We start from the raw sequence: 17,273 nt of genomic DNA, 5'->3' as shown, positions 1-17,273 counted from the left end.
GCAGGCTCGGGGCTCCAAGCTGTCAAGTGTCAGCACAGAAACTAACGTGGGGCTCGAACCCACAAACTGGGAGATCGTGACCTGAGCTGAAGTCGGACGCTTAACTGACAGGGCCACCCAGGCGCCCAGCAAGCCTAGTTTTATATCACGGTCTCTTACATTTCCAGTGAAACAACAGGCAAGTTCCTGACCCTCTCTGAACCTCATCTATAAAAGGTTTGTGGGGAAGTTGAAATTACATACAGCCCGTGTGCGGTGTCTGGCTCAGTATAGGAATCAGGTCCGACCCCAGAGATGCCGACTGAGACTCACACGAGACGAGACCTTTGTCCATGTCCCTCCACGACGTGACCGTTACCACTTGCCCATGGCCCACCCAGCTCCCAACCATTATTTTTCTGAGATAATTTGCCACAGATGTGTCAGAGGAAAAAGGAAGAAGGCGGGCAGTTGGGAGGATTCATTCCTAGGGGATCTGGATAGAGATCAGATCTCCTCCTACGTCCATATCATGCAGACTCCATTTAGATATGAAGGGGTGGGATTGGGTTCCTGGGGAGAAATTGAGCCTCTTCGCTTCTGCTGGGTCTAAAGCNGAGTGGCAGCATCCCTTCCTCTCTGGCCCTGGGAGGGGGAAGGGAAAAGACCGAGCAGTGGAGGGAAGAGGGAGCCATTTCTCTCCACTGACTGCAACCTCTGTGCTCACAGCTCACGTTTGCCCGGAATCCAGAGGCCTCCTCGGCCAAGGACTCCATAATGCTGGATATTTTCATCCTGATGTTCTTTGCCATTATAGGCCTGGTCATTCTGTCCTACATTATCTATCTGCTCTAGTGGCCTGCAGCTGCGGCGGGGAGCCCTCAGAACAGCTCAGGGGGGAAGGATGGAGCTGGCTGGCCGAGCATCCTGCTTTGCTGACGCACCGGTGGAATTTTGCTTCTGGTCGTTATTTCGGGTATTGATTCAAAAACAAAATCGAAAGAGATCTTGTTATCCTCTTTTTTTAATTCTCAGATGCATTCATTGATAGAGCGTTTCTCAGACCACTCTGAAAAGGATAAGAAATGCCAACTTCTTTCTTTGAGACCTGATTTGAATGATTTTAAGATGAAAAATAAAACCCACAATACAAAGGACTTTTGGATAGAATGGGTTGGGAGTGGTGTGCTTGGGGGGAGGGACTATTATTTTCCAATTTTTTTTTTTCAAGTTAGGTGCTCGTAGTCCAAGTTGCCTTTCTTCTCTTGGTAATTAAAGGTAAAAAACATCTTTATATGTCAGCAGAGTGGCTTGCAATTATGCTTCCATAATTGCATTAATTAATTAGTGACTCCTTTTCACTGGAAGATGAAGTCGCTAATGAAATTTACTTGGGAGTGGGGTTTGAGGGGAGATGGCCATTCTTTTCCAACTGTGGGGTTTGGTGGTGAGGAGGGAGGAATTCCTAATTTGTTTCTCAGTCCGTAGCCAGTACTGGGCTGCTGCTATCTTTGCTGCTATCCTCATCTGAGCCTTGTTTCTGGGTTTCCCGCAGCTCCTGGTCTCCAGTCCAATAAGAGACCTCTTGGCAGCCAGCAGACTTCTCCCAGAGCCTTCCGGATATGGCTAACCACTGTGGAGCAAGGGGCGTTTTGAGCCCAGAGGCAGAGGCACTCAGCGGGGACATCAGGAATTCGTGGGCATGGCTGGCAGATGCTGCGTGCGTTTGAGCTGTAGATGGAAGGTGTGGAGGACACAGACCTGAAATGTAGACTCATTAAAGTTACCATGGAGAACTGCTCACATATCCATTTTGATAGCCTTTCTTTAGGTGTAAACGCAACTGCATATTATGCTAAAATATGTTCTTTCCTTTCCCTCTCACACCTNGGCGGGCGGGGGAGGAGGAGGAGCTTCTAAGTTCAAGAGCACATTGTCTATCTTCGTCTATGAAGTCGTCACTTTATCACTGTCTTTACAGACTGCACAGCCTGAGGGGGTATGGTATCTCTTGTCTCACTCATTAGCCAGAAGGAACTTGTCATTTGAATTTTTAAGATTTATAATATTTTTCCCACTCCATACCACTTGAGCCCCAGCTTCTCATTTAAAGAAATGGTTATATAGTCCTCATTCATTGAGACTGTCTGGATTATAAATTATTGAAATAGGGTAGCTATAACTCATCTTACTTGTTATGTGGGAAAAACCTCTCTCTTACCCCCAAATAAATGTTTTTTATATTGTCAAATATTGCTTTTCTGGAAAAAGACTTTCAACATATTTCTTTGTCCAATTAGGGTTGAGGAACCTGTATATTTTGGAGTCCAGAGTAGACTTGGGCCTCAAATCTGTGGTACCCATTCCTTTGAAAAGTCCATCATAATGGTTCTGCATTTTATTTTCCTTTCTAGCTTAAAAATAAACAAGGAAAAAGATTAACTGAATAGTTTTTATTTATAATATTGTGTTCAATTTCCATGTTTTAAAAAGAAGTAAAATTGAGGCAATACAATATATGACCCAATTAAGATGGAAAACTTGCATTTTAAAATTCTGGCCAAGAAAAATACACTACTGTAGGAGCATCGTCTTGGCAACAAATTATGTTACGTCCAATAAGTCATTTAACCTTCAGGGCTTTTGTTTATTCCGACAAATGAAAGGGTTAGACTACAAAATTATTAGTTGTAATTTTTCATTTTTCATTTATTTTATTATTTATTAAATTTTAATTTAATTTTAAAGTTTCCCTTTCTATTTTAAAATTCTTCAATCCTACTATGCATTATCTTTGGAAACCACACCTTTGAGGACAGAATTCCTGTAGAAGAAACTTTTTTTTTTAATATTTATTTTTTGAGAGAGAGAGAGAGAGACAGTATGAGTAGGGGAGGGGCAGAGAAAGAGACAGAATCTGAAGCAGACTCCAGGCTCTGAGCTGGCTGTCAGCACAGAGCCTGATGCGGGGCTCCAACCCACAAACTGTGAGATCATGACCTGAGCCGAAGTCAGACAACCGACTGAGCCATCCAGGTGCCCAGGAAGAAACTCTTAATAGTTTTACCAGTAGTTTGCTTTTCTGCTCTCTCCAAATGACATTTGATAATGAAATCCAACTGCAAAACTTTTTTTTTTTTGGCACTACCAACCACATTGTGAGAAGAGAATGACAATATTTATTTACTCCAAACCTGTATCAGTGATAATTTGCCTAAACTATTTAGGGAATATTAACAGGTGTGGTACTACACAGCGGTATGTGACATAAGTAGGTGATCTGACAGATACGTTAGTGTAGGAAGCATGGCTCTGAACACTCCTACATTCAGGGATGATCTTCAGTTATCTGGAGAGTCCTTGACATGACATTTCCCATGAAAACATTCCTCTGACTCTTTGGCATAACTTCGTGTTTCACACTAAAATTTCTTCTACTTTAAGGCCAAGCATCAGTATTTTGGAGGGGTTCCAAGTTACACAGTTAATTATAGTGGTATGAATCTTCAAGTTTTAGTCTAACCAAGTTCACTCTGAAGTTTTATGAGGTCAAGGCTCTTTAGCCTGTATTCATGCGTAGTTGAAATAGCTAAACAATTCAGTGAAAACAATCAGCAATTCCAGTCCTAGCCCATTGATACAGATCACTGGTATTGTGTACAATGTAAGCACAGAAAGAGTGCCCATATTGCTCGTGAAATATTATGGTTTTAAAAAATAAGTAATTACATTTTGGAAGAAATTTTAGGACTTTGTGCTTCTATCCATGCTAGAATGTGCCAGTTTATAGTAGAATTTTACTCTGTTCATCATTTCAATACATTTTAAAATTTCATATTTAAACTATTTGTATATTGGCATCCTAATACATAATAAAACACTGAAAAGAGTTACTTCTGAAGTATAAAGGTTTTAAAAAAATGTTTATTTATTTTTGAGAGAAAGAAAGCACAGGCATGCATAGGGAAGGAGCAGAGAAAGAGGGAGAGAGAGAATCCCAAGCAGGCTCCACGCTGTCAGTGCTAGAGCCCGATGCAGAGCTCAAACCCACGAACTGTGAGATCATGACCTGGGCCGAAATCAAGAGTCAGACGTTTAACCGAATGAGCCACCTAGGCGCCCCTGTAATATAAAGTTTGGTATAAATTTCCTAAATCTGTCATAAGGCACTCCTGTCCTATAAAGTGGGTATTATACTTGGCCCACATCAATGCAGTAAAAGACATCTCTAAATAACTATAGATTATTACTTAGAAACTAGTTAATGTAGCATTACACTAATTCCTGCTTTCTTGACAAAAAATAGAAATTTGTATGGGAAGGTGATGTATTTTATTTCAGGAGAAAGAGGATGTATTTTGGGAAACAGTTACTAAAGGAAAATAATAACAAATAAATATTACTAAGTTTTGAACCACCTAAGACTCATTATTCTGGGTGTACAGAATCTTATCCAGACTTTTTGAATTCATAACTTGGCGTGACATCAGTTATTAAACTTCAGAAAATGTGTTTGCTTTTAAAAGGCTTAAAAATAGCATTATTCAAAAAATTAATAAAATTAGCATTATTCCAATTTCAAATCCCTTAAAAGTACCATTTTAATGTTAAGTTACTCAAAAAAAGGGAATTTCCCTTAATAAAAAGCAAGCATGGCTGAAGTGGAAATTGTCTTTCTTTGCATCACATGCTTTGGCTTATCACACTCCAAATACTTGTAAGCCTAGAATGACCTCTTCTAAGTTAGTTTTGCTCCCATCTATTTTAAACAAAAATAAAACCAAAGTCACATATAAAAGAGGAAACAGAAAAAGCCGTTGACACAATTTCCATTATAAACTCAAACATGCAGATATATCTAGAAATATTTAAGAACTTTTTTGTTCTTAGAAGAACAGATCTTGTTGTCATGGGAAATTGCAGGTAATCAATCCACAATACTTAATTACGTATTTTGTTTTTTGAAACTGATGTTAAACTATGATAACTGTAGTATTTGCAATGTTAATTGCTTGGAATTTGGTCTCTGAATTAAATAGCAGAACAGTATAGAACACTGATCTACTTATAGATTATTGTTCAATTTATGAGTTGGTAGTAAATGAAATTATTTAACTAATTTATGTACTATAGTATTAAGCATAGGTATACATAGACATGTAGCTTATTGCAACATTACATTAAGATGTTTTGTGTTTTGATCATGATAGAGCTATAATTAACAGCTTAAATAAAAATAAGTTCCTCCATAAGAAATAATTTAAAGGAATTACATTCAATGACTTGCATAATGACAAAACTCTGAACAAGTTAGAGTGTTTTTAATTTTAATTTAATTTTATTAATATAAGTAAATAACAAATTAAATAAAGTTTAGCAAATATTAAATATTTAGGTATCAAAGACACTTTACCATAAATACAATACTTTAAAAATAACAATGCATATTTTTCAGCTTTGTACACATTTATAAGAAAGCCTTTCAAGGGCTACACTAAAGCTTTTTTAAAGTCTCTGGTTACTTAAGGAATTTTCTGAAGTTATATTTGCTTTCTGATGAAAATAAAATGTATTCTTAGTACTTTGGCACTTTTTTTTTTTTAACCTAGAGAAGACTATCCAATAGTTTTTCAGGTCATCTTTCCTATCTTAGTGATGTTGCAATCAATGAAGAAACATATGTCCATAATCTGATTTCTTATAGGTTTTGCTGCCACCTGCTAGTGGAATTGAAAGAAGTGACATTGCTAGTAAGGTGTCCAATAACTGAAGAGAATAACAGTTTTATGTTTTTACCCTTCACAATACTTATTGGTAAAGAAATCTGTAATTGTGTAATTGGGTACTATTCACTTAGAGAGGTTAACTCCTGAGCCATAATCACACAGAGGTTAAGCTTTGTTTTTTTATTGATGTAAGATGGTTCTTCTGGTTGCATCTTTTCCTGTAAACCTCATCTTGCTCTAACTGCCACCTGAGGTGAATGATTATCCTGGCAATAAAAATCTTTGTGATGAACAGAAGAACTGGAAGCATGAACTAAGTCACTGGAAGATGGGAAAAGTGTGAAATAAGGTGTCTATTACTGTTCATGCTATGGAGAACAGCCTGACAGGCACCCACTTGAACTTCTTGAATGACTGAACTGCTGCCCAAATTTAGTAATTTACTGCCTGCATTATGACTATGATAAAGAAGCTAAGGGGTCTGAAGGGCATGAGACAAAATTATTTAAAAAAAAATTGTTAAGGTTAGATAGGTGTTCCCTGGTCTCTTAAGGTACAGTGTATTTGTCACGAGATATACACATTAGATGAGTTTCTAGGAAAAGAAGTGTCCTTAGCTTGTCAGTATGGTGTTGTGAGTGTGTTTAGAAACAAAGGTAAAGATAAATATAATGATGTGTCATTGGGTTTGCCTTCTAGTAGAAGTAAAAATCAGCATCAAATGAAAGTCAGAGGAGACTGAGGGAATCACTATTAAAAGGTAATAAAGAGTTAGAAGATCAGGTCAATCTTCTAATTTAGAAAAAGATACGGGATAAATTATCTGACATGTTAGCAGCTCACGTGGTTATGTTATGACGGTTCTAAAGTTAGAAGTGGCCAGTCTCCTGGTATTGTTGGGCTATTCATTTAGCAAACGTTCCTTTCTTGGTAGCACTATGAGTGTCTAGATCATCACTTAAACATCAAAACCAGTGTTAATAATATGTGCTTTTGCAAGTTAATCTCCCACTTCAATATCTGATATCACACTTCATTCCTGATGACAGATGTATTTGGCAAAAAACTGGGCTGCTGAAGTGAGGAAATTGCAAGTTTGGTTTCAATGTTATTTTTATATATTAATAACTCAATGAAGAACTTGTCAGTTTACTTTTTATTGGTAGCTTTTTATTTTCACCTTATTTTCATTTATCTATTGCACCTAAAGAATGAATCAGATTTCTTTATGTTCCAAATTTTGGGGGTGGATGAGATAATAGTCTCACAATTATTTGGGATAATACAATAATGTTTTTAAAACATCGTATAGCAGCAGTCAAGTCTATTCAAGCGTATAGTGAGATTCAAAATCTGCACCAAAAATGTTTTAAGGGGCACCTGACCTGTTCAGTCGCTAGAACCTATGGTTCTTGATCTTGGGGTTGTGAGTTCAAGCCCCACATTAGGTATGGAGCATACTTAAAATAAATACATTTTAAAAAATGTTTTAAGTTAAATCATGCTTCTTTTGTAAATGTGCTGAAAATAACTGATGTGGAGACTGGGATAATTCAAGGAATTCAAGGAAACTTCACGGAATTCAAGGAAATTTCATGGAATTCAAGGAAACTTCACAATCCCAAATTTCTTTCTCTAAGAACGAAACTTAACAACCATTTAGTAGGATACTAAAAATATTCACTGTTTAAAATTTTACTTTTCCCCCATTTTCCTTTTTTTCTCCCCCAAATAATAATAGGTATATTGGCAACTTGGAATCACCAGTGTTTTCATAAATAAACGGATTAGATTTTCCAAAGCGTGTATAGGAAAAAGAGAGAAGAAGAAAAGGTTAAAATCAAGGTATTATTTTGTACTCTGGCATCTGCCAACTTTTAATCTAATTTAATTGTGGGTGAATTATATTTAATTTAATGTTTATTTATTTTGAGAGAGAGTGAGAGAGCGGGCGTGTGAGGGAGAGGCAGAGAGTGATGGGGACAGAGGATCCAAAGCACACTCAGCACTGACAGCAGAGAGCCTGATGTGGGGCTCAAACCCACGTATGGCGAGATCATGACCTGATCTGAAGTTGGACAAACGACTGACCCACTCAGGTGCCCCTGGGTGAATTCTTAAAATGAGAGGAAGAAACTGAAACCAGGAAAAAGCAAGAACTTTGTTTCTGCATAAATATGCAGATGATAAACTCCAGAGAAAAAGATTCCTGCCACCAGTGGAAGTATAGTTGGACCATCTATCAGGAAAAGGTAGTTAATTTCTGACACTCCAAAAATGAAGGAAAGTACTTTTGCTACTGAAATAAACTCTTGTTATCACAATTTATATTTTCACTCTTCTTCATTCCTATTAAATCTCTGAGTCCCTCTTGCCAAACACTTGAGAATTTTTCACAATTTACATCCCACTTCTATGGGTAATTTCTATATTTTCTAGTGTTCCTTTCCTTCATCAGCTGCAGAGGTGAGTTAAGTCAAGGGCTTAGGGAAAGAAGCCAGCGTCCTTTCAGTGGGAAGGGGTGTGTCTTTAGCAGAAATAAAATGACCAAATCCAAGGAGAAGAAAATGGGAGATCCAAAAGGGCTCCAGCATTTCAGCCCTGTGAGACACTATTAGTTTCTATTTTAATAGTAAAAGTGGTGGTAGATGCTTCTTAGACTAATATAGTCCCGGAGCCTCTTGGAAACCATTTACTTGAATGACAGCCCCACTCTCTCCAGGGTTGCTCTACCCATACGCACTTCTACTTCCCTTCAAGTCCTGCTCTTTGGGAGGAAAGCTTTAGGAAGAAGTGCAAATTACTTGTGAAGATTGTTCTGGCAGCAGAATAAGTACTTTCTTTCATTTTATAGTCTCCCTTACATGCAACATTTTACTCTAATCTTCAGGAAGGAATAAAAGAAGATTTAATTAGGGTGCCTGGGTGGCTCAGTCAGTTGAGCATCCGACTTCTGCTCAGGTCACGATCTCACGATTCGTTGGAGCCCCACACTGGGCTCTGTGCTGACAGTGCAGAGCCTGGAGCCTCAATCAGATTTTGTCTCCCTCTCTCTCTGCCCTTCCCCAATTTACACTCTGTCTCTCTCTCTCTCAAAAATAATCATTAAAAAAAAAGACAATATAGTCTACTTATAGACTTTTGTGTAAAGAAGGAAGCGTGTATGTATTTGTATGTGTGTGTGTGTATATATATATACAGACATACATATATATGCATGAGTCTATATACACACATACACTTCCTTTGGTTTTTGATCTGTTAGCTCATGCAAAACAGAACAAAATATATGTTCTTTGTAATCATATGTCAAAAAGTAGTAAAAAATGTGATTTATATCTGTACATTCCAAAACATCATATTGCAAATCTTCATAACAATTTAGGTTATGTCTACACAGTCTAAGCAAAGTGAACAGATAAAAGTCATTTAGTGAATTTGAGTCATCTCTACCTATAAAACAGAATTTTCCCTTGCTTCAAACATCTACACACACAGGTTGGCCCCAGATTCTTGGACACTAATGCTCTATTTAGTCGGGTGTTAGGTTTATCAAAATCTGGAGAGGCACAACTTGTTTTCCAGAGAAATCTCAATACATTCTTGGGGCTGTCTGTAATTTTTATATTAATAATGGTGTAAGTAGTTGCCTCTAAAATTCTATGCAGCTTTTGAGTTCTTAGGTTACTTAAGTGATAAAAAGTCCCATGGATGCTGTTCTCTGAGTGTAGAAAAGTAGCATTCTTCTAATTGTTAGTTCAGTCAGGTATTCTCTAAATGCAAGGCTTTCTGAGTATTTAGGTAGAAAGAGTATTCATGGTCAAACACAAGACCTCCTTATGGAAGTTAGCCTGAGCATGCACAAGATGGAACAGATTCAAAAAGCTTCTGTCATCTTCATCATGGTCTCCTGCTGTATGCCACACACAGGAATGGACAATAGGGAAAAGAAAATCACAGTTAAATTTTTAAATATATGATTTATTCAGAACAAGATGTTCCAATTTTCCCTAATAATATGTAATCGAAGACTAATGAGTGACCTTTACTAACCACTTTACTAACCACATTAACCACTGAAATCAGGGAATTATATATGAGCACAGACAAGAAGTCAGAAGAAAAGGATGCTGGTTCATGCTTTTGGGCCTCTAACTATATGACTTTGGGCAAGTCAAGTAATTTCTCTAAGCCTTAGTTTTCTCATCAGCAAAATAGGGTTGATTATCATGTTGGCTAGCTAATGAAACTATACAATAATATGTATTGAAACTAAAAAATATAGGATGTTATTATGATGATTATGATAGTTGGTAAGTGAGCAAGTTAACGTTTTACTGTGCAAAATTGAAATGAGTTCCTTCCGGAGCAGACTCTTCAACTTTATGTTTTCCATTAAAATCCATACCATATTTAAAAAGTAGTAAAATCAGGAACTAAATATATCTCATGGAAAAACAAACAAAAAATGTCTGCTCCTTCTATTCTTAGTTGAGAAGTAAAAGTCTACACAGAATTATGTTTTAAGTGGAGATTAGAATGCATCTAATTCACACCTGTGCACCTTCCACATGTACACTCACCAGACATAATTGACTGCAGCATTTCCATTGTAACACATGCAAATGCATTTGCCACACTCTGCAGGAAGTTATTTCTTTCCACCGGAGTGCTAAAGACTTTACAGACTTTTTGCATCATTTTAACTGCCCAATCCATGCAGTATAGTTCTTTCTCACACACCTGATTTAGATATAAAAAGAATTATGGTAAATCTTCATGTAAAGGAAACTATAGAATTTGAAAATGGTATTAATAGTGATGATTTATGACTTAACATGATTTATTACACATGACATCATATTGAGTGTATAAGTGGGAAATGCTCTTACACCTAATTCTCCTTCAGTTTTTTTTTTTTATAGTTTATTGTCAAATTAGTTTCCACATAACACTCAGTGCTCATCCCCACAAGTGTCCTCCTCCATGCCCATTCCCCCCTCCCCCCACATCCATCAGTCCTCAGTTTTTGTCAGCATTCAAGAGTCTCTCATGGTTTGCTTCTCTCCCTTTCCCCCACTATTTCTGCCCTTCTTCTCCCCCTTGTTCCTCCGTCAAGTTCCTCCTAATCCTCCTATATGTGCAAACATATGATATTTGTCCTTCTCTGCCTGTCTCCTTCAGTTTCAAATGGTACAATTTTGGTAGAAAAAAAAAGTGTGAGGTAAATAAAAGCTTTGTTCAAGGTTATCATAGTATATTATTTATGAATGTAAGAATTAACATTGCAAATAATTATTAAACATATAAAAACAAGACTTATGCTCATTCGTTCATTCAGTAAATATTTACTGAGCAGATGCTAAGAGCTGGGGATACAATGGTTAAGATATTAGGATAGGGCCTCTATTTTCCAGGATTCCAATAAGGGTGACAAACAGGAAATTTTAAGAAGCAAGAGAACTCTGGTATTATCAACTCTCTACCATAAGAGTTATAGGGAGTATTGACGTCGCTAGTATTTAAAAGATAAAATATTTAAAGTAAAGAGTACATGTTAATAGTTAAGAGTGGCTGAAAGAACAAAGGTTTATTTACTATCATTCTAAATGGCCAGCTTAAATCACATAGCCAAATAATATACAGCATGAAAAGAAACCATACAGTAGTGTAACATTTAGTTATGCTGTAAACCTGGCAGGAAAGATTTGTTGATTATGCACTGTATAGTAGGCACTGTTCCTGGCACTATGGATGAAATAAGTGACATAGTCCTGGATGTCAAAGAGCTCGCAATCAATTCTGGGAGATGACTTACCCCACACATACAATGGCTTATGAACACTATTAGTAAATGAAGACAAAGAGGAGACCAATCTGAGGCCATTTAGAGAAAACTAAGGATCAGAATTAAGATGTTTATTGGAGGTTTTGTAGGGAAGTCAACCTTAGTGACTTCCTCTTCATTCCACTTGCTATAGTGCTGCCAAAGCAAACTTCCACAAACTTAACTGATCATGTCAACTCACCTTCCTAAAACTTTTCAGTAGCTCCCTAGTAGAGGATGTGTTCAAGCTCCACAGGATGGTTGACAAAGCCCTTCCTTACCTAGCCTCTCCCTTCCTATCTAATCTCACCTCCTCTTCCTCTGAACATTCTACTCCAGAAATAATACTGAACTGCTTACAGTCCTTTGAATATAGCCAGGCAGTTCCATTTCTTCCTCCCTCTGAGGGAATCTGCTTAATTATTAAAATAAATATTTATATTGAGAATTCAGTTAATTTATAGACTTCTTCACAGTTTCACATTTTAAGAAGAGCCACAGAGGTTTCATTCATGTTTTAAGCAATTGAGTTGGTAAAGGTCCTGGTCTCCACTTCATAGAAAATGGATTACACTCAATTACTCCTCATAATAGTCAATTGGAAGACTACTCTTGTTGCTTTTGAAGCACTGGTGGGGTGGCATCTGCGATGGTAGCCAAATAAATGACATTTCTATGTAATGCATGCAGGTGCATGCTTGAATAATTTGCAACACCCTCCCCCTCCCCAGTCTTCGGGCAAACTTTTTTTACAAATAGTTTATTGTCAAGTTGGTTTCCGTATAACACCGGTGCTCATCCCCCCACGTGCCCTCCTCCATNTTTGCCAATTCTGATGCCTTTTATTTCCTTTTGTTGTCTGATAGCTAACGCTAGGACTTTCAGCACTATGTTAAACAAGTGGTGAGAGTGGACATCTCTGTCTCCTGGCAAACTGCTATTCATTTTTAAAAACCTGTTTCTACTGGGATTGGGGAGGCTTTGTCTGTGCTCTATATTCATCCAATATTGGCTCCTCTCTGCTACCTCTATTTCTATTTGTACATATACTTATCGCACTGAATTTATTTATAAATAAGTAAACTGATATCTCTTAAAAGACCTTAAGCTGCTTTTTGTCAGAGATTTGTTCTATTAATCTCCACAGGTTTTAATAGGTGTTTTTAAAATGTTTATTTATTTTGAGAGACAAAGCACACATAAGCGGGGGAAGGGCAGAGAGAGAGGGAGAGAGAGAATCCCCTCTGCACCATCAACACAGAGCCTGACACAGGACTTGATCCCTGGAACCACGAGATAATAACCTGAGTTGAAACCAAGAGTCAGATGCCCAACCGACTGAGCCACCCAGACACCCCAATTTCCAGTCTTAGAATCTTACACATTGTATGGCCTGTAGTAAAACACTCTATTTGTGTCAAATGAATGCATATTAAATACAATTTTAATGTTTTATTTTGAAAAACATTTTAACTATACAAAACTGGAAATAATAGTATGATGAACCTTCCATATACATTCCCTAACTTCAACAATTACCAATCTTGTCTCCCCTCTACTACCATTTACTTTTACACCCTCTCCCTGCTGCCCACTGATTATTTCGAAGCAAATCATAAAAAATGCTTTTTTAAAATAAGATTTAAAAAAAGGAATATACTTTGGCAGAGTTGTATAATAACAATATAGACATCAAGTGGGGAGAGGTTAATGTAAGGAATGTTTCCAAATATATTACATATATTTAACATTTTAAAGTATACACAAAAATATATGCTTAAATACTTATTCTTTCAAAATGTTTTGAACATATTTCAGTACCTTTTTTTTTTTTAATGTTTGTTTATTTTTGAGAAAGAGAGACACAAAGTGTGAGCTGGGGAGGATCAGAGTGAGGGAGTCACAGAATCTGAAGCAGGCTCCAGGCTCTGAGCTGGCAGCATGGGGCCAACATGGGGCTCAAGCTCATGAACTGTGAGATCACGACCCAAGCTGAAGTCAGTCGCTCAACCGACTGAGCCACCCAGGAGCCCCTGAACATGTTTCAGTTCCTTCAGGGCAGCTCCCTGGTAGGTAAACTATAATTTCAACTTGCTAGAGAAAAACTTGTTTTTTACTTACCAAAGCCAAAAAGACTATCAGCTTTGCCAGTTCAATGGCCCGTCCATTCACAGCTTTACTAGCCATGAAAGTGAAACAGATGCTGTTCCCACTTAGGATTAGGAGACGTGCATTATTCTCTAACAGCCACTCACGGGGAACCACTTTTATTAGAGGAAGAACAGTTATTTAGTAAAAAATTATATAATAGCTCTAGTGAACATCATTAAGGACATGCAATATTATATCACCTTATTGGAAATACAACTAGTGCCAAGGGAAAAGCTCAGAAAAAAGTGTCTTACTTGTACAATTAGAGCATTCAACTAGAGACAGAGATTATTGCCAAAGTTATGGTGACTTTTACAAACGTCCTAATAATATAGTCAAAGTATTTCTCCTACACATAGATCAAAAGGCAAGATAGTCTAATTCTGTGTAAGGAAAGAAATCTTATAAACTTTAGAATCTGAGGGATTCTGCAAGAATGGGAAAAACTGTTTTTCTTTTCCTTGCAACAGGAGAGGGCTTTCTTCTTACACAGCCTAGGAGGATGCTTGTGAGAATTTGCAAAATGGGAATAATTGAGCTAATTAAATTCATGAAACTTTCAAATAGTAATAGTAATAAATATATATGCATTGGCAATTGGAGGAAAGTATATTGATTATATGCATTCTCTTCAAACAATATCAAACTCTTTAAATATTTTAAAACACTTAGTGATCTTGAATAGGTAATTCATTTATTACTCATAGAATTATCCTTACAATTTTATAATCATATTCGAAGAAAACACTTCTATTATTCTATGTGGCAAATATGTATTTTTACCTGATAGTTCATCTACAAGACTGATAATATCATCTGCTGTCCACTCTTTGGTGCCTGTGTCATATAGTAATTTAATGGCATCAGCCAAACCTTTCAGACTGGATTCATCTGTAGGTTCTTCTATCATTTTCTGCCAAACCACCTGTCCTAGATAATTGAAACAAAAACTAGGCTATGACAGAATAGTTGGATTTATGGTAAAGTCTTCATGGATTGTTTAAAAAGGAAATTGGATTGCATAATGGAATCCCATTGCTTATATATGCTACTTTCATTTTAACTTTCATAATGAAAGTCAATTCTGATAACAGTGTAAGTTTGAATGTCTCTGGCTGAATAATGAAGCATGGCAACAATAGCTAAATGAGGTAAAGGTAGTTTCACCAAGCAGAATACTGTTTCTAGTTCAAAGATAATGCTATTCATGTAACAGAAATTGTAGTAAACAACTGATGTAATCTTAGTAAAATCAAATCAAATCTATTGAGGTCCTTCCAAAAGGAGAGCATGCTGTATTTGAGTATCTTTCAAACATTTCTACCAAAACACAGTAATCCAGTCAATTTTGATTATTTATCTATGACCAATTTGCTTTGTGAATTACATACAAGAAAATTTTATCCCAGATTGGCTTCCTGCTGCTTTTCAGTATACTTTTTTTCTTAACGTTTTATTTTTGAGAGAGAGAGAGAGAGACAACGTGAGCAGGGGAGGAGTAGAGAGAGAGGGAGACACCGAATCCAAAGACAGTGTTCAGGCTCTGAGCTGGCTGTCAGCACAGAGCCCGATGTGGGGTTTGAACCCACGAACTGTGAGATTATGACCTGAGCTGAAGTCGGATGCTTAACCAACTGAGCCACCCAGGCGCCCCTATTTAGTGTACTTTAAACTGGTTACTTCCTGACAGGGATGATGTGAACCAAAGAACTGCACACTAATTTTAACATTAAGTAAAACTTAATTAGAAGGGCAAAAATGCAAATAAATCATATTATGCACCCAAAACATCAATTTCAACAACTACTGTGCTTTACAGGCATTATAAGTCCCCTCCAGCAGCAAACATAATCTTGAGTTAAGGTAATGTTTAGAAATAAAATGTAGTGATTTTTAGGTATACCAGGGATGATGGGAATATATTTGGCAATGGCCTGCAGTCTTAAGTAATGCCTATGCTAATGTAGTGTCCATCTATGAAATCATGAAACAGTGTAGTCATTAGGAATGATGAAACTGAGGGGCACCTGGGTGGCTCAGTCGGTTAAGCGTCCGACTTCAGCTCAGGTCATGATCCCATGGTTTGTGGGTTCAAGCCCTGCATTGGGCTCTGTGCTAACAGCTAGCTCAGAGACTGAAGCAGGCTTCGGATTCTGTGTCTCCCTCTCTCTCTGACCCTCCCCTGCTCACACTGTCTCTCTCTCAGAAATAAAGACATTAAAAAAAAAAAAAAAGAAATGATGAAACCGAGCAGGTACAAAAGATACATGCTTCCTAAACTAAAAGTAACTAACCAGTTTTGTAACATACATCCCTGAGAAATGGATGCTCACCATCTTGAGGAGATATTGGTCCGAAGATGATATACAATAATCTTGCCTGATTCACCATTGGCCATGGTTTTAATATACGTGTCAACCAAAACGCAGAATCACTTTGATGTATCCAGTGGTCAAGCAGGACATTCCTACAGAATAGTCTGATCCTTAACTCCAGTTTTCGGGCACTTCCTACGAAGACAAAAGAATTGTAAACCATTCTTCCTAGAAAGGTTGATGTGCATATTGGAGAGGTCAGTGATAGATCTGTAACATCTGCTTTGTACTGAAAGCGCTATTTCATCTTCCTCTGTAAAAACTTTAGATTATCAAGGGACTATTTTTTAAACAATTTTATTGAGATATACTTTACACACCATACAATTGAGTGGCTTCTAGTATATTCACAGATATGTACAGCCAGCACCAATTTTAGAACCTTCTCATCACCTCAAAAAGAAATCCTATTCTTGTAGCTATCAACCCCCCATCCCTCCATTACTTACCAGCCCAGCCTTAAGCAATGACAATCTACCTTTTGTCTCTAAATATTTCCTCTTTCTGGATTTTCATATGAATGAAATCATACAGTATGTGGTCTTTTGTGACCAGCTTCTTTCACTTAGCATGTTTTTTTGTCTTTTGTGTGTGCGTGTTTTTTTTAATGCACAACACTCCTTTATTATAGCAATATATAAAACACGTAACTTTAAATGTTCATAACTACAACACTTGGCATGTTTTTAAGTTTCACCTATGTTATGGCATCTATCAGTACTTCCTTCTTTTTTTTTTTTTTTTGCCAAGTAATATTCCATTGCATAGATATACCTCATTTTGTTTATCCATTCATCCACTGATGAACATTTGGATTGTTTCTATCTTTTGGCTATTATAACATTTGTGTACCAGTTTCTGTGTGGACATATGTTTTCATTTCTCTTGGGAAATACCTAGGAATGGAATTTCCGGGTCATTTAGTAACTATGTGTTTAATCCTTTGAGGAACTGTCAGACTGCTTTCCAAAGTGGCTGCACCATCTTAAACCCCGACCAGTAATGTATGAGGGTTCCAATTTCTCCACATTCTTGCCAACATTTGTTATTATTTGGCTTTTTGATTCTAGCCATTCTGGTGGGTCTGAAGTGGAATCTTGTGTGTGTGTTTTTTTTAAACCGACTTATTGAAATATATATAATTTACATACCATATAATAAACCCATTTAAAATATATAATTCAATAGTTTATAATCTATTGTATTATTTAGGGC

General features: G+C 37.0%; 1 protein-coding gene and 1 long non-coding RNA gene across 2 annotated transcripts in view; one reads left to right on the top strand and one right to left on the bottom strand.

Moving 5' to 3' along the window:
* The first annotated feature begins 602 nt into the window (after positions 1-602).
* On the top strand, positions 603-1,784 carry LOC144244097 (uncharacterized). The gene is made up of 2 exons (XR_013338831.1): positions 603-955; positions 1,535-1,784. It is a non-coding gene; the product is annotated as an uncharacterized LOC144244097 (long non-coding RNA).
* Positions 1,785-9,350: 7,566 nt separating this feature from the next.
* The window catches only part of FBXO47 (F-box protein 47), a 22,636-nt gene continuing 14,713 nt past the window's right edge, over positions 9,351-17,273 (bottom strand). The window contains exons 7-11 of the mRNA XM_077779324.1: positions 16,017-16,193; positions 14,467-14,613; positions 13,654-13,796; positions 10,289-10,448; positions 9,351-9,615 (exon numbers count right to left, since the gene is read on the bottom strand). Coding sequence (XP_077635450.1) covers positions 9,503-9,615; positions 10,289-10,448; positions 13,654-13,796; positions 14,467-14,613; positions 16,017-16,193 — 740 coding nt within the window. The 3' untranslated portion in view covers positions 9,351-9,502. The remainder of the gene's footprint in view (positions 9,616-10,288; positions 10,449-13,653; positions 13,797-14,466; positions 14,614-16,016; positions 16,194-17,273) is intronic.

The sequence above is a fragment of the Crocuta crocuta genome, unplaced genomic scaffold (assembly GCF_008692635.1).
Source record: "Crocuta crocuta isolate KB4526 unplaced genomic scaffold, BGI_CrCroc_1.0 scaffold68, whole genome shotgun sequence".
NCBI lineage: Eukaryota > Metazoa > Chordata > Mammalia > Carnivora > Hyaenidae > Crocuta > Crocuta crocuta.
This window is presented reverse-complemented; position numbering and strand designations above follow the sequence as displayed.